This window comes from Haliotis asinina, chromosome 14 (assembly GCF_037392515.1).
Source record: "Haliotis asinina isolate JCU_RB_2024 chromosome 14, JCU_Hal_asi_v2, whole genome shotgun sequence".
NCBI classification, from domain to species: Eukaryota; Metazoa; Mollusca; class Gastropoda; order Lepetellida; family Haliotidae; genus Haliotis; species Haliotis asinina.
This window is the reverse complement of record NC_090293.1, coordinates 45,429,590-45,448,545: the sequence shown is the minus strand read 5'-3', so window position 1 is coordinate 45,448,545 and position 18,956 is coordinate 45,429,590. Positions and strand designations below refer to the sequence as shown.

General features: G+C 37.7%; 1 protein-coding gene across 1 annotated transcript in view; it reads left to right on the top strand.

The window, feature by feature from the left end:
* Nucleotides 1–5,156: 5,156 nt before the first annotated feature.
* LOC137262145 (choline/ethanolamine kinase-like) overlaps nt 5,157–18,956 on the top strand; it is a 33,318-nt gene continuing 19,518 nt past the window's right edge. Inside the window, exon 1 of the mRNA XM_067799927.1 lies at nt 5,157–5,473. Within this exon, the coding sequence (XP_067656028.1) occupies nt 5,199–5,473 (275 nt within the window). The 5' untranslated portion in view covers nt 5,157–5,198. The remainder of the gene's footprint in view (nt 5,474–18,956) is intronic.

Below are 18,956 nucleotides of genomic sequence, written 5' to 3'. Positions count from 1 at the left end.
AGCATACTAAATAAGGGAGACAACTCTTGAAGGCTTAGAAGGCAGCTCATTACGTCAAGAGTTATCTCCCTTGTCTGAGCAGACGGCTTCCTGTGTTGACATGGCAGAATTAAAAGCAAGAGAGAAAAGAAAGCTCATTCTAGATGATTTTGAAAGGGGTGAGGCTGATGCTAAAGTGTTAGCTTGTAGACATGGTATTCCTCTGTCTACAGTATACAGAACTTTGAAGAATATTCAAACAGGAACCGGGATAGAGCACAAAGCAGGGGCAGGTCGGCCTAGGAAATTCAGTGTTGTGGATTGCCGAAGACTTGGGCAGATTGTGAGTAGGGGCAAATTGAAAAGTGTTGAGAACATCAGAAATGAAATGATTAGCAGAGGAAGTCCTCAGGTATGCAATGAAACAGTTAGGCAGGAATTACAGAGACTTAATTGGGTGAAAAAACGTGGAATTCCCTCGCCGTTGATGAAAGATGCACAAAAGGAAAAACGTTTAAACTGGTGTCGGGCTCATGAAAATCAAGATTGGGATAATGTTTTCTTTTCGGATGAAAGTTCTGTTTGGCTTTTCCCTAATTGTGTGAAAATCTGGACCAAAGATACTGTCAAAAGTATCTACCAGCGACCAAAACATAGCCCGAAGTTTCACATGTGGGGTGGCATATCGGCTCGCGGAGTGACGACATTGTGTGTTTTCAAGGGAAACTTGACAAAAGAAAGATACGTTGACATTCTAAATGGTCACCTTCTTCCGACAGCACAAACATTGTATGAAGATGATTGGATTTTCCAGCATGATAATGACCCAAAACACACTGCGCGCTACACAAAACAGTGGTTGTCGGGAGAAAATGTTTTAGTTACAGCCCAGACCTAAACCCAATTGAGAATGTGTGGGGAGTCACGAAGGACAGAATAAACCAAAAGGGACTGAGAAATATTGAAGATATGAAGGCCGAGGTGGTCCAATATTGGGATACCCTGTCACACGATTACCTACAAACTTTGATGGGTAGTGTGCCTAGGCGTATTCAGGCATGCATTGCTGAGCGAGGAGGTCTAACAAAGTACTAAAACAAGACTGAGACTGTAAAAGGATGATGTTTTAACATGTTTATGTAAGTAAAACGCCAGAAGTTAATAAACGTAATGAGTTACATGACGCAACATGATTCTCAATAATTTCTGGGAATACTATATATGTATGAATGTGTGTGTATGTATGTATGTATGTATGTGTGTGTGTGTGTGTGTGTGTGTGTGTGTGTGTGTGTGTGTGTGTGTGTGTGTGTGTGTGTGTGTGTGTGTGTGTGTGTGTGTGTGTGTGTGTGTGTGTGTGTGTGTGTGTGTATGCATGTATGAATTTTTGTATGCAGCGTTCCACGGCTAAAACGCCCATAACATCACTACGTATACATGTGTAATCCAAAGACTTTACTTAAAGAACACTTGCATTCAAATGGAATAGTGCAGAGTGCGGCGATGAAAATCAACCAACATGTCATGAAATCCCTGTGTGTTGCCAACAGATTTCAAGTCATCTGTCTGTCGTGCAAATGTTCAGTATGTTAAATGCAGATCAACGCATATATAGAGAAATAAATAGAGAATATTATATGAGTTCCTACGTCATACTGTGTTTACGACACGAGTGTCTGAATGTTGGTATTTCCAGAACGAGAGCGAGGGAAATAGAGAATCTGACCCAAGTCTTTACTGATATCAGATATCAGTTGTTCAATCAAGTTGTTCAAGTAAAAAACATCCGAGACTTGCCGAGTGAGTGAATGTATTTTTACGCCACACTCTGTAAATGATTGAGTCTGCACCAGACAATCCAATGATCAAAAACTTGAGCATCGATCTGCGCAATTGGGAACCGATGACAGGTGTCAACCAAGTCAGTGAGCCTGACCACCCGATTCCGTTAGTCGCCTCTTACGACAAGCATGGTTGCCTCTTATGGCAAGCATGGGTTGCTGAAGGACTATTCTACCTCGGGACCTATTATTAAACTCGTTAAAGTTTTAGTATCAAACTCGCTTTCGCTCGTTTGATACCAAATCATTAACTCGTTTAATAAAAATGATATTTCATGGAAGCGAGTTTAGTATTCTGTTTATTACTTGCCAACATAAATTGACAGAAACTGCCGCGAAATTCCCTACAGCGTGAGGACTTCCCTACAGCTTCCCGCGAGTCAAGCAAGATCTAGTAACATTGCGACATCGGCATTAGCATTGTGACGTCACAACTTTGAACCATTTTGACGTCATACGTAAAGCGGTATTACGCTAGTGCAATATTGCCGTAGTATCTTCAACGGGTGAGTAACATATCGTCTCATCTCACACAAGCGACATCTCCCGTGGAACACGGTTTTAGATGATAAAATAATATTCTGTTTATTACCACAGTCGTCAATTTGAGGCAAAATGAACCCAAATCCGCTCTCAAACACAGGCTGGGTTGGGTATCCGCTGTCGTCGCATGTAGAACGCAACGTCACAGAAGAAACATGACGTCATAGCATTGTTCATGACGTCATGTCACAATGACAAAGTGATTTTTTGAAAGATATTAACCCCGATATGTTCGCCCCCGTATGGTAATAAAGGTACATACATTATATTAACAGCTTAACGGGGATATATAGATGTATAGGTATATTCACAGTCACTGTGTTAACAGTTCAGCGGCATCAATGGAGAGAGGTAAAAGTATACACACTGTGCTAAATGATGAACGGAATATATGGGAAGATATAGATATATACATAGTGTTGGCAGCTCAACGGAATATATAAAGAGATATATATGCTGTGTTAACAACTCAGCGTAACATATAGCGTCAAATATGAGGTGCACGTGTTCACCTATGTTAACGTACATAAAGGAGGAGAAATGTCAATGACCTATCGAGCATTCTGATTCACGGATGACCTACATTTGGTTTGAATCATTCTGCACTGTTAAAGGCGCAGTGCGAGATACCTTAGCGGCTAACATCCTCACATACACGGCATGGGTTAGATTCTCCACATTGGTACAAACATAATGTGGAATCAGTTTCTGGCACCCAGGGCGTATTACTGCTAGAATGGTGCTAAACGATAACTAACCTTCTAATTTAGCAAATCGAGAATGATTTGGGTTTGACTCCGCTTTGAACTGTATTCGAGTAACAGACAGATTTATGTGGAAGGAGTGAGTGTGATTTCACGTCGCTTTTAGCAATATCCAGCAATATCAAGACGGGGAACACCAGAAATGGGCTTCAAACATTGTACCGGTGTAGTTAAGTCGGGTTTTCGGACGCTAGGCTGCCCAACCTACAATCAAATGGGGGCAAAGATGACGTTAGGTGGGTCATAAAGGTTTTTTAACACTAGCTAACAACTCTAAAAATACACGCGGAGCAGACAGGGATTCCAACCAACAAGCATAGGTTTCTGTTGAGGCCTTGCGGAAGGTGGAGCAGCCTAGTAGTTAAAGCGTTCGCTCGTCAGTCCGATGGCCGCGGGTTCGCTTCCCAACATGGATGCAGTGTGTGAAGTCCACTTCTGGTGTACACCGTCATAATATTGCTATAGTCACTTATTCAGTCGCTATGCCCTTGCGAAGCCCACCGAATAACAGCACCTCAGATAACAGGGCCACTGGAGCCCAAAGAAAGCTAACAAAACTAAAGCGCCGACTCTCCTATCAGTCTGAATCAGAAGCTATATTTCCCAATGAAACATCCACAAAACTGTCAATATATTTTAACAAGAGATTCTATGTTTATCCTCATTTGACCTTCTATGTTGGAGGCAGCCTAGTGGGTAAAGTGTTCACTCGTCACGCGAAATCCCGGTTTGAATTGCTTCGAGGGTATAATTTGTGAATCATATTTCTAGTGTTCGACTTTCTCACCGTACCATTAACAAAACAACCCGTGAAGAACCGGGTTAGAATTTTTTTTTCTTAACGCATGCTTATCCTAAGAGACGACTAACGGGATCGGGTGGTCAGGCTCGCTGACATCACTGACACACATCATCATATCCCATTTATGTAGATCGATGCTCATTTTGCTGATCACTGGATTGCCTGGTCCATGCACGATTATTAACAAGTCGCTGCCATATGGTTGGAATATTGCTGAGTGTGACGTAAACCTACGTTCACTTATTATGATCTATGAAAATACATTGTCTTCTCTATCTACAAGAACATTGGATCCTGAAGTATTTTACTTCCCACTCACTCACTCATTGGGAACATTAAGAAGAATGAGAATGCCCGCGTCCTGGCCCGATTCTCCAGACTCCTTCGCCGTTAAACATAGTTCATTATCTTCAATGACATGTACAGGTTGGTTGAGGAAGGATGACGATATCTGGATGAACTTCTTTCTCTCGGTGTAGTAAAAACAATTGTTCTTTCACGAGTTACCCTTTCTTACTGTTCCAACTTCTACGTTAAAGCGGTGTAAACTCGCCTTCTTCTAAATGCCTCTCAGTTAGGTTACAAATAGATTATGTGTTGTTAACAATAATTTTAACAACATAATTCTCTCATATTCCTACAATGAAATAATCCACTTTCTACCGTCAGTTCCGGTCATTCGTCAATCCCATTGAATTATACACATTGCCGTAGTTTGGGTGACGTGGCGTATTTACGTCTCACCCTGAGAAGTCGCCCGTTTCAACAGCCGATTGCGCAATACAGTTCTGCGCATGTATTGCTTACACGGGGTTTTCCATAAGAGTCCTAATTCTTCCTTTAAACGTCTTTGAAACGTTGTTTTCAGTGCATTTTGTTTTCACGCAACTAATCACTAAGTAGTTGGCATAAAATACAATATGTGTGTAAACATCTGTTAAAACACTGCGTAGAATTTATAACATTTCCCCAAAATGGAAACAGTTATTGTCAGCTGTTCCTGACACGTTTTTGTTTTGTTTAATAAAATTAGAACCCAACATATTCCCGGGTCATATTCCGTGTTGTTTATGTCTAAATGTATTCACAACACGATCGATGAATATTGATTTTCACTCCGCGAGAATTCAGCTCAACATTCCCGTCTTTGAACGACAGTCAATACCATAGTTGATTCGGTGCCATTATTGGAACTGTCTGAAGATTGCAGGTATTAGAGTTACTCCCCTTGCCGGATACAGTGATGCGGGTTTAGAAGAAGCTATTTCCATGCTTGTGTTTATCAAATTTTATCTGGGCCAGGTGTTGCCCGCGAACTTTGACCTCCCTGGATTGACTATGTTACCTATATTGTTAAACACGTGGAAGAAGATTCTACGTATACTAGCCTCGTTGTTCGGTATTCGCAGAGGCGAGTTGACAATGGAAGGCGATGTTGTTAGCGAGAGGGATGTTAGGCAAAAGGCCTACAGTTGGTGCAGAGATTCGTTACATGGTTCATGGGCCAAAATAAGAGAGGATGAAATAATTGTAAAACATTTGAGGTAAGAGTTGGTGTAACTGCGGCTCGTGACAAATGTATTTTTAGATGGTGACCTGAAAGTGATGATGGAAGTATGTGTGCGCAATCGATACGCGTTGTTAACGGGATGGTGCTGAAGGCGAACAACATCGACACACAATAACAATGTGGCGTGACCTGTCACGTTGTGTAACATTTGCATCAAATACACCGACAGACGGGTCATAATATGTATCAGCTATATATACCCCGTCACGGCTCACTCGTTTTGTTATATTTCTTAAGTGTTTGTCTATCCATTACTCTATACATGTACACCCACACACTCATCCATCCAACCATCCATCCATTTATTTACCAGTTTTATATTCTTTGAGTGCTACCATCTCAATCTTCAGAATGTTCAGTGTTGATAGACCTATGTCAGAGTTCGTATGCATTCAGTCATGATATTCTTCACTAAAATATATATTTTGTTCAGAAGAATATTCTTTATAACTGAATATATATATTCACCTCATCAATTGAATTACAATTTATCACCACATCAGCAATATTTCAGCCAGATCGTTACCTATTCACCTTAAAATGATTGTTCGTGACCAGAAGTTTCTGAACTTGTGTAATCCATGTATCTTTAAGACGATTTCTACACAAGAGCTCATTATCATTCTATCCAGGAATAAGTCCTCAGTGTTATGGTTGATTCAGACAGATATGTACAGCATATGAATTAAAATTTAGTCCATTTACCATGTTTTACCACGTTATACAGTGTTTTATTACTGACCTGTTGAAGATATCACTGTTTAATAATTTTACAAATTTATATACATTGTGTAATAACATTTCATGATGTCATATGTATGGCGTCAATTTTACAGTTATGACATTGCAATACTAATTCCTCCATCACGATAGTATTAGACCTTGGTTGACTCGCGGAAAGCTGACTATCACCACACTTGTTGACTTCTTAGGAAAGAAAGACTTTGCGCGATATTATTTGCTAATGTTGGGTGAGTAATAAATGAAATACTAAACTGTGTCCCATGTAACATGTGTAACACCATATTTGTGAAACTCGTGAATGGTATCGGTGTCTAACGAGCGAAAGCAAATTAGATACCAAACAATTCTCTCGTTTCATAGCATGGCATTACATGGGACACAGTTTAGTATTCTTTATGTACATTGTTTATGTAGCTTTCATTTTCAATGTAAATGTGTGGAAAATACAATCCAGTGATTGAAATGATGAACATCAATTCATAGTGGTCTATTATGAGATGCATTAAGACAGGTCCTTGATTAATGAGACTTCATGCCCATGTTAAACAAGTACTGCTTGATAAGTAAAGAAACAGATATATTTTCAACTTGCAGAAAATCAACAAATGCTGGATAAGAACGGGGTGGTAGGGTAGCCCAGTGGTTGCATGCTCACCACTCCAAAGACCAGGTTCAGTTCCCCACATGGGTACAACTACTTCAAGGTGTGAAGCCCATTTCTTGTGTCCCTGCATAAAACTCACTTTCAGTAATACATAGCATTGAATTTAGGACTACTTTATGACACAGCAGCAGAAATAGCATATCTTGTTGCTTTTTGTTGATGATGATGAGTATATTATACATGCATGGTAACTGTCTAACTATAAATAGGCTTTTGTCAATTATCTTAAGATGTTTGTATTTTGCTATAATTCATTTGCTGTGGCACTGAACCAGATTATGCTGATTTTGGTTTTTATATTGTTCTCTGATGTGTTTTCAAGTTCTTTGTTGCAAGACAGGTCATAATTAGAAACATTTTTCTTTGTAGGCATGTCCATGTCGATTATTTACAGATCACCGCCATATAGCTGTAATACTGCTGAGTGTGGCGTAAAACTAAATTCACTTACGCACATACTTTTTGACATGTATATGTGACAGTCTGTGTGTAAAAGGTGATTCATTAAGCAATTAATTATATTTTGATTATTTCATTCCTGGCATGCAAACACATATTCATCTTTTTGGGCCATAGTTCAAACATGTAAGTTAAATGCACCTTTTCACTGTAACTGTCTGAAAAAACTTCTTTGTTGTTCAGCTGAAGTTAAGAGTCTCATTCAGTCTTCACCAGAGATAGATAAAGTGTATCCTGTTATGAGATAAGTGTCTCACTGAATAAGCCACATACTTGCAGCAACAAGTAAGACAACATACCTTCACTCATGAATAATTCACATCAGTCACTACACTTCATGAATGTGATCAAGCATAGTAAATGGGCTTCATAAATTGTACCCATGTGAGGAACTGAACCTGGGCCGTCGACATGATGAGTGGATGCAGTATCCACTAGGCTACCTGACAGGCCCCAATAAACAGGAACCTGATATCCTTACCAACCTGTCAGGTAGAGATAAGTCCCAAATACACTTACTATCATTCAAATTCAAAGCCTCAACGGCTATGTTTGAATAGGAGATAATAATCTTGAGTGTTCTTGTATCCACCTGTAAGATTGCGTACATGTGTATGTATATTAATTATCCAGCTTAACATGCTTCTAACACACTGAGTGTTATCAACATCCTCCAGTGTGAATAACTGGCACGTTGTACAAACAAGTGCTGGAAGTTTGGTTTTTCACCTCAGTACATGAGAGTAGCTATAGGTCATGAATTACAACATTAAAAGAACTGAATTTGTTTTGGTATCATGTTTCTTCAAGACTGTAAAATATATTATAACAATGATGAGTAAGGATGTGGAATAAGGTTGGACACTAAGGTTGTGAATTAGGGCATTGGGGCATGGCTGTGAGGTTGTACATTGGGGTTTGACACTGACAGTGAGGGTGTAGAAATGCATTTGTCTACGAACTTCATAACTTAGGGCTTGACTCGCAGACCAACAAGCCAGAACAATGTGTTCTGTTCAAAACAAACTTGGTATGTAAGAGGTGAACTTGGTATGTAAGAGGTGAAATTAAAGCATTAATTCCTAAATAGTAGGCCCTGTAATCAGAGTCTGCTCTGTACACAGGTGGGCAATGTCAGATTATACTTATCTCTGATAAGGTATGCTCATGGGTGAATGTCCCAGCAATTCTTTGAATTTGTAAAAGTAAGAAAACAATTTAGGATTAACCCTTGAGTTGAACCAAAGCCAAGAAATCAATGGTCCATTATGGAATAATCTTTAGTAAGCCTTAATCAAGTGGTCATTGAAGGATACTTGTACATGTATGTACACGTTGTAGTGTTCAAGTACCATCACTTCAGAATGTTAAGACCTGTGAAAATCTGGGTTACAACTGATCTTTAGTAGCCCATGTGTCATTAGAGGTGACAAATGGGATCGGATGATCAGGCTTGCTGGCTTGGATGACACATGTCATTCTATCCCACTTGCGTGGATTGATGCTTATGCTGTTGATCATTGTATTTTCTGGTCCAGGCTCAATTATTTATAGACTGCCATATTTAACATGTTATATTTTGCATTACACTTTCTTAGTAAAGTACAGACTCTAGAACTTTCTTGTGCCATAGGTGGATTATTGCAGAATGGGGTAAAACTAAACTCAGGTCAGTTAGAAATCAAAAATACTACCACAGTGTAGTGTTTATTGTAGGTTGTATACGGGATAAATATTCTGATTTTCAAGTAAGAATTTTTCTGAAAAATTTAAACATAATTCAGCCTCAATGCACTGTTAATTAACCGTTACTGGGTACCCGTCTCAATACTGCACCTATTATGATCATGTAACAGATAGGTTAAACAACGTAATATGTTATTCTTTCATGATATAAACGTTGTATTATCTTTGAAGAGTTTGACATAATTTTGTTTTGAATATGACACATGGATATGATGTGGGAAAATGCGAAATTTTACTTTATTAGCCTCAAAGCTGAAGAATATAATACCATTTCTTAAACATTTGGTGTTAGGAATTAATATGTTACAGGGTAGCGAAGGTTATTATGAGTTGGGTCAAAGATTTTGACATGTCCAAGCCCAAGTACCAATGGGTGTTGGGCATGGTTGTGCAAGCACCCGTATTCAGGATGAACAATAACATGAATGTGGTGTGAATGATCAGCCACATGACTGAGCACAACCACAAAGTATGTCAGCCATTGTTAATGACTAACAGCTTGACTCAATAACCGATTCCATTTGTTCCAGTGAAGTCAATGCTCCATGCTGACTCTAAATGTGTTTAATTATATGGGATGCACCTGCTGACATGACAGTTACTGGTGTGTTAAATATGTGCATAAATCAACAGAATTTAGATTGCAGAATTATATATTTATGATCATGATGATATGTGTGGTGCCAGGTAGTAACATGTATCGCCAATTGTGTTTTGTATTAGTAATTTATGATTGAGTCATCATGTTTATTAATTTATTCCATAACGGATAACAAACCACTTCCATCATCATCATCATCATCATCATCATCACCATCATCACCATCATCACCATCATCATCATCATCATCATCATCATCAGATTGTGTTATGAAAATGTATGGTAGGATTATTATAATTATGTACCATAAGAACAGCTGAAATGTATAAGGATATAAGCATTAATTCTGCTTTGCCTGTAAGATAAGAAATACATTTTTGTCTAAAATATTTAAGCTGAAAATTACATACTTATGATTAAGTAATATATATTGGTTTTATGTTATTCATGTATGATAGAGTCATCACAATTGTTAATTTTTTACGTAAAGTATTAAATGCAACTCCATTGTCTGAAAAGAATGTAAGTGTTGAAAGTCTATACTACTGCTTAGTATTTGAAAATATACTGAGCAAAACAAATAAGGGTTCACAAGAAAGGCAGATGTGCCTTTTTTTTCCTCTAGGTTACTTCGCGATGCAAAGCTTGTGGAAAAAATAGGGGAACACTTGTGCTTTCATGTGAACCCTTATTTTTTTCCTTCAGTATGTATGCAGTTTTGATGAAAACATCTCATTACATTAAAATTGAACGAACATCACCATTAGCTAAATTTGAGAGAAATCTGGACTTGCTCATTGAAATTTGGCATTTCAGAAGGGGAAGTATTTGAATATGGCTTTGAACCTTTGTGACAAACACTTTCACCATTAGTCTACCACACACCCTTCAGAAAGGAATAACTGTAAGGTTCAGGGACTGTGAAACTGACTTGGGTGAGATCAACATAATACAACAGAAACACTCTTTCTTTCTTCCTATATCAACCCATAAAGGTCACGGAGTAGAATAGCCCTTCAGCAACCCATGCTTGCCATAAAAGGCAACTATGCTTGTCTAGTTGACTAATGGGATCGGGTGGTCAGGCTCGCAGACTTGGTTGACACATGTCATCGGCTCCCAATTGTGCAGATCGATGCTTATGTTGTTGGTCACTGGATTGTCTGGTCCAGAATCAATTATTTACAGACTGACCCCATATAGCTGGAATATTGCTGATTGCGGTGTAAAACTAAACTCACTCACTCACTCACTCACTCACTCACTCACTCACTCACTCACTCACTCGGTGCTAGTCCGTCATGCTGTAGACTTGAGCTCTATTCCTCACACGGGTACAATGTGTGAAGCCCATTTATGGTGTCCTCAGCCATGATATTGCTGGAATATTGCTGAAAGCAGTGTAAAACTAAACTCACTCACTCTTCCTTTACAGATGATAAGACTGAAACTTCAGCTGAAAATAGCAAAGAAATTTGTTGTTTGATTTTCATCCACCACACATTTTTATATGTAGGTCCAAATAAAAAATATTTCTCAAAGAGGGAATGCAGTTTAGTTGTCGCAGGGACACTTTGAACCTACAGCCAATTTAAATTTATGACATTAGTTGTCCTGCCAATTATAGAGCCATTCTCACTGCACATCTGTGAGTTCTGGAAATTATAACAGGTGGTAAATATTATTGATATGTGTGACATTAACACATAAAACATATGACACTTAGTGCATATTATGAACATTTAATAGCCAGTAGAAAATTAAGTTCATGTGCAAGTAATTTGTATTATTGACTACCAGGATTGTGGAGTAGGTGAGGACAGCACTTCGAGGAACATCTGGCCTATGCTTGCTATATATTGAAGGAGTGATTTTGTTGGGTTTTACACAGTACTGCTTGAAATAGTGTTTTAGTCAAAATAATTCATATTAGCATAGTGGTTAAACTAAAGCGTTGGTCAGGGATTCAAAAAGTCCAATTGCAACTCCCAGGATTAGTCAGTTTTCATTTCAAATAATGGTACCTTACTTGTCTATGGGCTACAAGACAATTTCCGTTTATCAATGTTTATGGGTTCAAACTGCAAATAAACTTGGATTTCATTTCATATTTGCTCACATCTGAGTTATCGTTATTTGTTTTTTATCACTTGTTGATGAATAGTCCAGTAAGCATTAACATCAAATACCATGTTGATTTATTCTTTCATAATTACATCATCATGATAATGTCAGTGAAAAATTAGTCAGGACAAGTTACTTTCTTAACATCACTTGCCCTGTGGCATGTGGCTTTTATAAAGAATTGAACCCCTTGTTGGTTCGTCATGCTGAAGACCCGGGTTTGATTCCCCACATGGGTACAATGTGTGAAGCCTGTTTCTGTTGACCCCTGCTGAGATATTACTGGAATATTGCTAAAATCGGCGTAAAACAATTCTCATTCAGTCATATCAGCCTTATATGAGATGAAATCTGGAAATAATTTAGGTTGATGCTCATGCTGTTGATCATTGTATTTTCTGGTCCAGGTTAATTTAGGCTCACTGACTTGGTTCACACATGTCATCATATCCCAGCTGTGTAGATCTATGCTTATGATGTCAGTCACTAGATTGTCTGGACCATACTTGATTATTTACAATTTCCATAAAGAAGGAAATGATGTTGAATCAGAAACAACAAACAAAAACACATACACCTCTCCATGTTTAATTTAGCTGGAAGGTAAATCAAGGCTGCATTTGCTATTGTCCTGAGTGCCCTGATTCACAAAGCTCAAGTAAGCCCAAGATCTCGTAACTTTCCTTGTAGTATTCATACAGTAACACTGACTTACAATTGTCATAGCACTATGAGAGCTTTGTGAAATGGGGCCCAGATATTACCTTGTTACACCTCATAAAAAGTCGCCTCAGATCAAATAAACCTGTGCATACTACTCAGTTGAGATGCCTTTCAATAAATTACGGCCTGTACCAAAGCAAACAAAAATCCAGTCCATTTGTTGACTGGCTATTGATCTTTAACCGGGAGGACAAGGGCCTCCACTCACCTCATCAATATGATGAATGTTTATTGCCTACAGAATGTGATCAGCTACAAATAATAGCAGTGTTCAATGAAGTTATGACATGGTGATTGATAGAAATATCATGTGAACTTGATCTCAAGGTCTCATCTAGAATAGAGGTACTGTGAAGGTCTTAGTTGGAACACATGAATCTTGAAGATCTTAGTAAGAATGAAGCTACAGTGAATATCTAAGTAAGAACAGGTACTGTGAAGCTCTTTTTTGGAACATAGGTACTTTGAAGATCTTAGTAAGCACAGAGGTACGGTGAAAATCATACCTTGAACAGTTGTAGTGTGAAGATCTTTTTTAGAATGGTTCTACAGTGAAGATCTTAGTTAGAACGATGGTACATTGAAGATCTTTGTTAGAAATGAATGTTCGCTTACCATGTTGAATGTCTGGGTTTGAATCCAGACATGTACAACATATGAAGCTCATTATGGTGTCTCCCACTATGATAATTTCCTCTATGATAATTCAATAAGAGTTATTTTGTGTATCAGATCACTTGAGAAGCTTCTTTACGTTAATTTTTGAGGTAAATATGTGGTTCTAGTCAAATTCAGCAAAGTATAATGCAAGCCCTGCTTAGGGAAGGTGGCACAGTTGTTTCTTATCTGTTGTTTCACCATTATGTGATACAGCTACAGCTTGTCTCACATCCATGGTTTCACCATTATGTAGCACATCTACACACGATCTTGTATCTATGGTTTCACTATAATGGTAAACATCTACAAACTGCCTCATATCTATGGTTTCATTATAATGGTAAACATCTACAAACTACCTCATATCTATGGTTTAACTATAATGGTAAACATCTACAAACTGCCTCGTATCTGGTTTCACTATATTGGTAAACATCTACAAACTGCCTCGTATTTATGTTTCCACTATAGCGGTAAACATCTACAAACTGCCTCGTATCTGGTTTCACTATAGTGGCAAACATTTACAAACTGCCTCGTATCTATGGTTTCACCATTATGTAGCACATCTACACACGATCTTGTATCTATGGTTTCACTATAATGGTAAACATCTACAAACTGCCTCATATCTATGGTTTCATTATAATGGTAAACATCTACAAACTACCTCATATCTATGGTTTAACTATAATGGTAAACATCTACAAACTGCCTCGTATCTGGTTTCACTATATTGGTAAACATCTACAAACTGCCTCGTATTTATGTTTCCACTATAGCGGTAAGCATCTACAAACTGCCTCGTATCTGGTTTCACTATAGTGGCAAACATTTACAAACTGCCTCGTATCTATGGTTTCACTATAATGGTAAACATCTACAAACTGCCTCGTATCAATGTTTTCACTGTAGTGGTAAACATCTACAAACTGCCTCGTATCAATGTTTTCACTGTAGTGGTAAACATCTACAAACTGCCTCGTATCAATGTTTTCACTGTAGTGGTAATCATCTACAAACTGCCTCATATCAATGTTTTCACTGTAGTGGTAAACATCTACAAACTGCCTCGTATCTGGTTTCACTATATTGGTAAACATCTACAAACTGCCTCCTATTTATGTTTCCACTATAGCGATAAACATCTACAAACTGCCTCGTATCTGGTTTCACTATAGTGGCAAACATTTACAAACTGCCTCGTATCTATGGTTTCACTATAGTGGTAAACATCTACAAACTGCCTCGTATCAATGTTTTCACTGTAGTGGTAAACATCTACAAACTGCCTCGTATCTGGTTTCACTATATTGGTAAACATCTACAAACTGCCTCGTATTTATGTTTCCACTATAGCGGTAAACATCTACTAACTGCCTCATATCTGGTTTCACCATAGTGGCAAACATCTACAAACTGCCTCGTATCTATGGTTTCACTATTGTGGTAAACATCTACAAACTGCCTCATATCTGGTTTCACTATTGTGGCAAACATCTACAAACTACCTCGTATCTATGGTTTAACTATTGTGGCAAACATCTACAAACTACCTCGTATCTATGGTTTCACTATTGTGGTAAACATCTACAAACTACCTCATATCTATGGTTTCACTATAATGGTAAACATCTACAAACTGCCTCATATCTGTTTTCACTATATTGGCAAACATTTACAAACTGCCTCGTATCTATGGTTTCACTATAATGGTAAACATCTACAAACTGCCTCGTATCTGTTTTCACTATAGTGGCAAACATCTACAAACTACCTCGTATCTATGTTTTCACTATAGCGGTAAACATCTACTAACTGCCTCATATCTGGTTTCATTATAGTGGCAAACATTTACAAACTACCTCGTATCTATGGTTTTACTATTGTGGTAAACATCTACAAACTACCTCGTATCTGTTTTCACTATATTGATAAACATCTACTAACTGCCTCGTATCTATGTTTTCACTATAGCGGTAAACATCTACTAACTGCCTCATATCTGGTTTCACTATAGTGGCAAACATCTACAAACTGCCTCATATTTATGTTTTCACTATAGCGGTAAACATCTACAAACTGCCTCATATCTGGTTTCACTATTGTGGTAAACATCTACAAACTACCTCGTATCTATGGTTTCACTATTGTGGCAAACATCTACAAACTACCTCGTATCTGTGGTTTCACTATAATGGTAAACATCTACTAACTGCCTCATATCTGGTTTCACTATTGTGGTAAACATCTACAAACTACCTCGTATCTATGGTTTCACTATAGCGGTAAACATCTACTAACTGCCTCATATCTGGTTTCACTATTGTGGTAAACATCTACAAACTACCTCGTATCTATGGTTTCACTATTGCGGTAAACATCTACTAACTGCCTCATATCTGGTTTCACTATAGTGGCAAACATCTACAAACTGCCTCGTATCTATGGTTTCACTATTGTGGTAAACATCTACAAACTGCCTCATATCTGGTTTCACTATTGTGGCAAACATCTACAAACTACCTCGTATCTATGGTTTCCCTATTGTGGTAAACATCTACAAACTACCTCGTATCTATGGTTTCACTATTGTGGTAAACATCTACAAACTACCTCGTATCTATGGTTTCACTATTGTGGTAAACATCTACAAACTACCTCGTATCTATGGTTTCACTATTGTGGTAAACATCTAGAAACTGCCTCGTATCTATGGTTTCACTATTGTGGTAAACATCTACAAACTGCCTCGTATCTATGGTTTCACTATTGTGGTAAACATCTACAAACTGCCTCGTATCTATGGTTTCACTATTGTGGTAAACATCTACAAACTGCCTTGTATCTATGGTTTCACTATTGTGGTAAACATCTACAAACTGCCTCATATCTGGTTTCACTATTGTGGCAAACATCTACAAACTACCTCGTATCTATGGTTTCACTATTGTGGTAAACATCTACAAACTGCCTCGTATCTATGGTTTCACTATTGTGGTAAACATCTACAAACTACCTCGTATCTATGGTTTCACTATTGTGGTAAACATCTAGAAACTGCCTCGTATCTATGGTTTCACTATTGTGGTAAACATCTACAAACTACCTCGTATCTATGGTTTCACTATTGTGGTAAACATCTACAAACTACCTCGTATCTATGGTTTCACTATTGTGGTAAACATCTACAAACTACCTCGTATCTATGGTTTCACTATTGTGGTAAACATCTACAAACTACCTCGTATCTATGGTTTCACTATTGTGGTAAACATCTACAAACTACCTCGTATCTATGGTTTCACTATTGTGGTAAACATCTAGAAAGTTTTCAAAGTGTCAGGAATCATGCTGTGGTTAAAGTCCACCATTGACCAAGCAGGAAACGGTCAGGGAAGTGTAATTATGGAAGGCGCCATTGGTGTCATTATACAGGTCAAGTATTGTCAAATTCAACTTGGCACATGTTTACTTTAACATGTTCAATATTGACTAAATGAAAAGATAATTAACCCTTTAAAAGAAATGAAAAATGTTTGGTTTAACATTTAGAAGAGTGTACATAATTAGTCATTCCTGTCCAAAAACTTGCTCCATAGATTAATTTTATTATGAGACCCATTTACCAAGCGCAGAGAAATTATTTCATTGTCAACACTTTTCCAACACTTTGTACTTGTTCACTTTTTGTCTTATAATGTTCCTGTCGTCTTTCAAAGGAAACTTAATGTGAATTAAATCTTCTACCCAAGGCAGACAAGGCTGAAGTGTGAGTCACTATCATCACAGTGGCCAACACGAGTTATTTCCCTTGTATATGTCAGGATCAGATTCTAGCTCTCCCATAGCTTTATTTACTTAAGAACATGGCAACGTCTGGTCAAGACTCTCTGAGTGATGATCATGATCTCCATTTGCAATAAGATGATAAAAGTGAAGCTTCTTTGCATTAGTTTGTTCGATGGCTATGTTATTTGGTTTACTTCAGCAATCATAATCAGTAACATCCCCTTCCTGGGAAGATGGCACCTGTCTATACATATTGCAGTTTGTACCTGGACTTTCACAGAAACAAAATATTGCATTATATTCTCGTAAATATCATAACCTAATGCAAATAAAATCCACTTTAAATCTGATGAGCAAAAGAGGAATGAAATTGATTACGTGAAATGTCCTGAAATTAAGCGTATAATTAATACTCCTCCTATGTTTCTTTTCTACTCACTTACTCACCCACCAAACTCACCATTATGGAACCACATTATTTTTACAGAATGGAGAGCTACAAGGATATTACCCTACGTTAATTACATTCAAAGTATTGGGAATATTTCTGTAATCAAAAGTAAATGTCAAAATGACCAAATGAAGTCTTTAATTTGAAACTGGTACACATCACTCCATCCCTGAAAAGTAATGGAGCGAAAGGACAATGTAATGACGTCACAAATGTAATTTAAATCCCTTTAATGTATGCCAACAGTTCAAGGATGTTTGGGAAGGTTCGCCAAACAAAGTATAAACTTAAAAAGGTTCGCAAACATATCAGTCCAGTCACACTCTGAAGCAGTGCTGTGTAGCCATTCGGTGTACGATGCTTCTTGGCTTCTGGGTCTTTAAAACGCAATTGTTGTTGAAATAAGTGAGGGATGTACAATATGTGCTGTACCCTTGAAGGTTGAGGTCACAATTGGTCTTAAGCAGTGTTGTGAGAGGCCATTTATATAATCAGTACCCTCGTTTCAGAATGCAAAGACCTGTGAAGATATGTGTTAAAATTGATCTTCAGTAACTCATGCTTTTCGTAAGAGGCAACGAACGGGATCGGATGGTCAGACCTGCTGACTTGGTTGTGTCCCAATTGCATAAGCTAATGTTCATGCTGTTGATCACGTATTTTCCGAAATAAACTGAAATTGATATTGAACTCAAATGTAGTAGATAATCTGAGTTTTGTAGGTAAGTTACTGATTTTTTCGTCTAAGGAACTCAGCTGTTCCAAATTGTCAAACTCAGTTTGAAATTTTGTAACTGAAAATTCTTTCCAGAAATTGAACCCAGATCTCTTATATATCCTGGGTTGGATTCAAATTACCTCATCCCTGGAATTAATGAAAGTTGAGACATTGTATGCTGTCAGTCTTGACATATTTAATGCTCTGCTTTTCCAGTCCACTGGACAAACACATTTGCCTTAATATCTAGTTTCATCGCTGCTAAAAGTTGTGATGAGAGTCAGTTTAATTAACTAGTGATTTCACTGGAAAGAAGCTAACATTGTGTTCACTGCGTTATACATTTTTTAGATCAGATTTTAACCATTTTCATGTCTAAACATTGTGATGTTACCATTCAGACTGTTTATCTGTAAGGTTGGATATTGTCCCAATTTTTGTATTGCAATGTTTTGTGATATATGTTGGTGAATATGCAATATGTGTTGCAGTACATGATTTAAAATGATGAAACTCCTGTTTCCTTTCTTTGAAACAATGCCTCTGCCCACTGCCAGGATTCAGATGTGATCTTAGAAGAGGTCAGTTAAAAATGTTTCCAAATTGAAGACTTTGCTCAAACCTATTGAACTGGACAAAAATCGTCTGAGCCATGTTCACTACTTTGGTTTGTTTATCAATGCAACGAATGCCAATACCATATTTTTATGGTTTACAAGTCATGCAAATGCAATAATATAGCCAATAAAGATTCTCAAAACTATTAATATAAAGT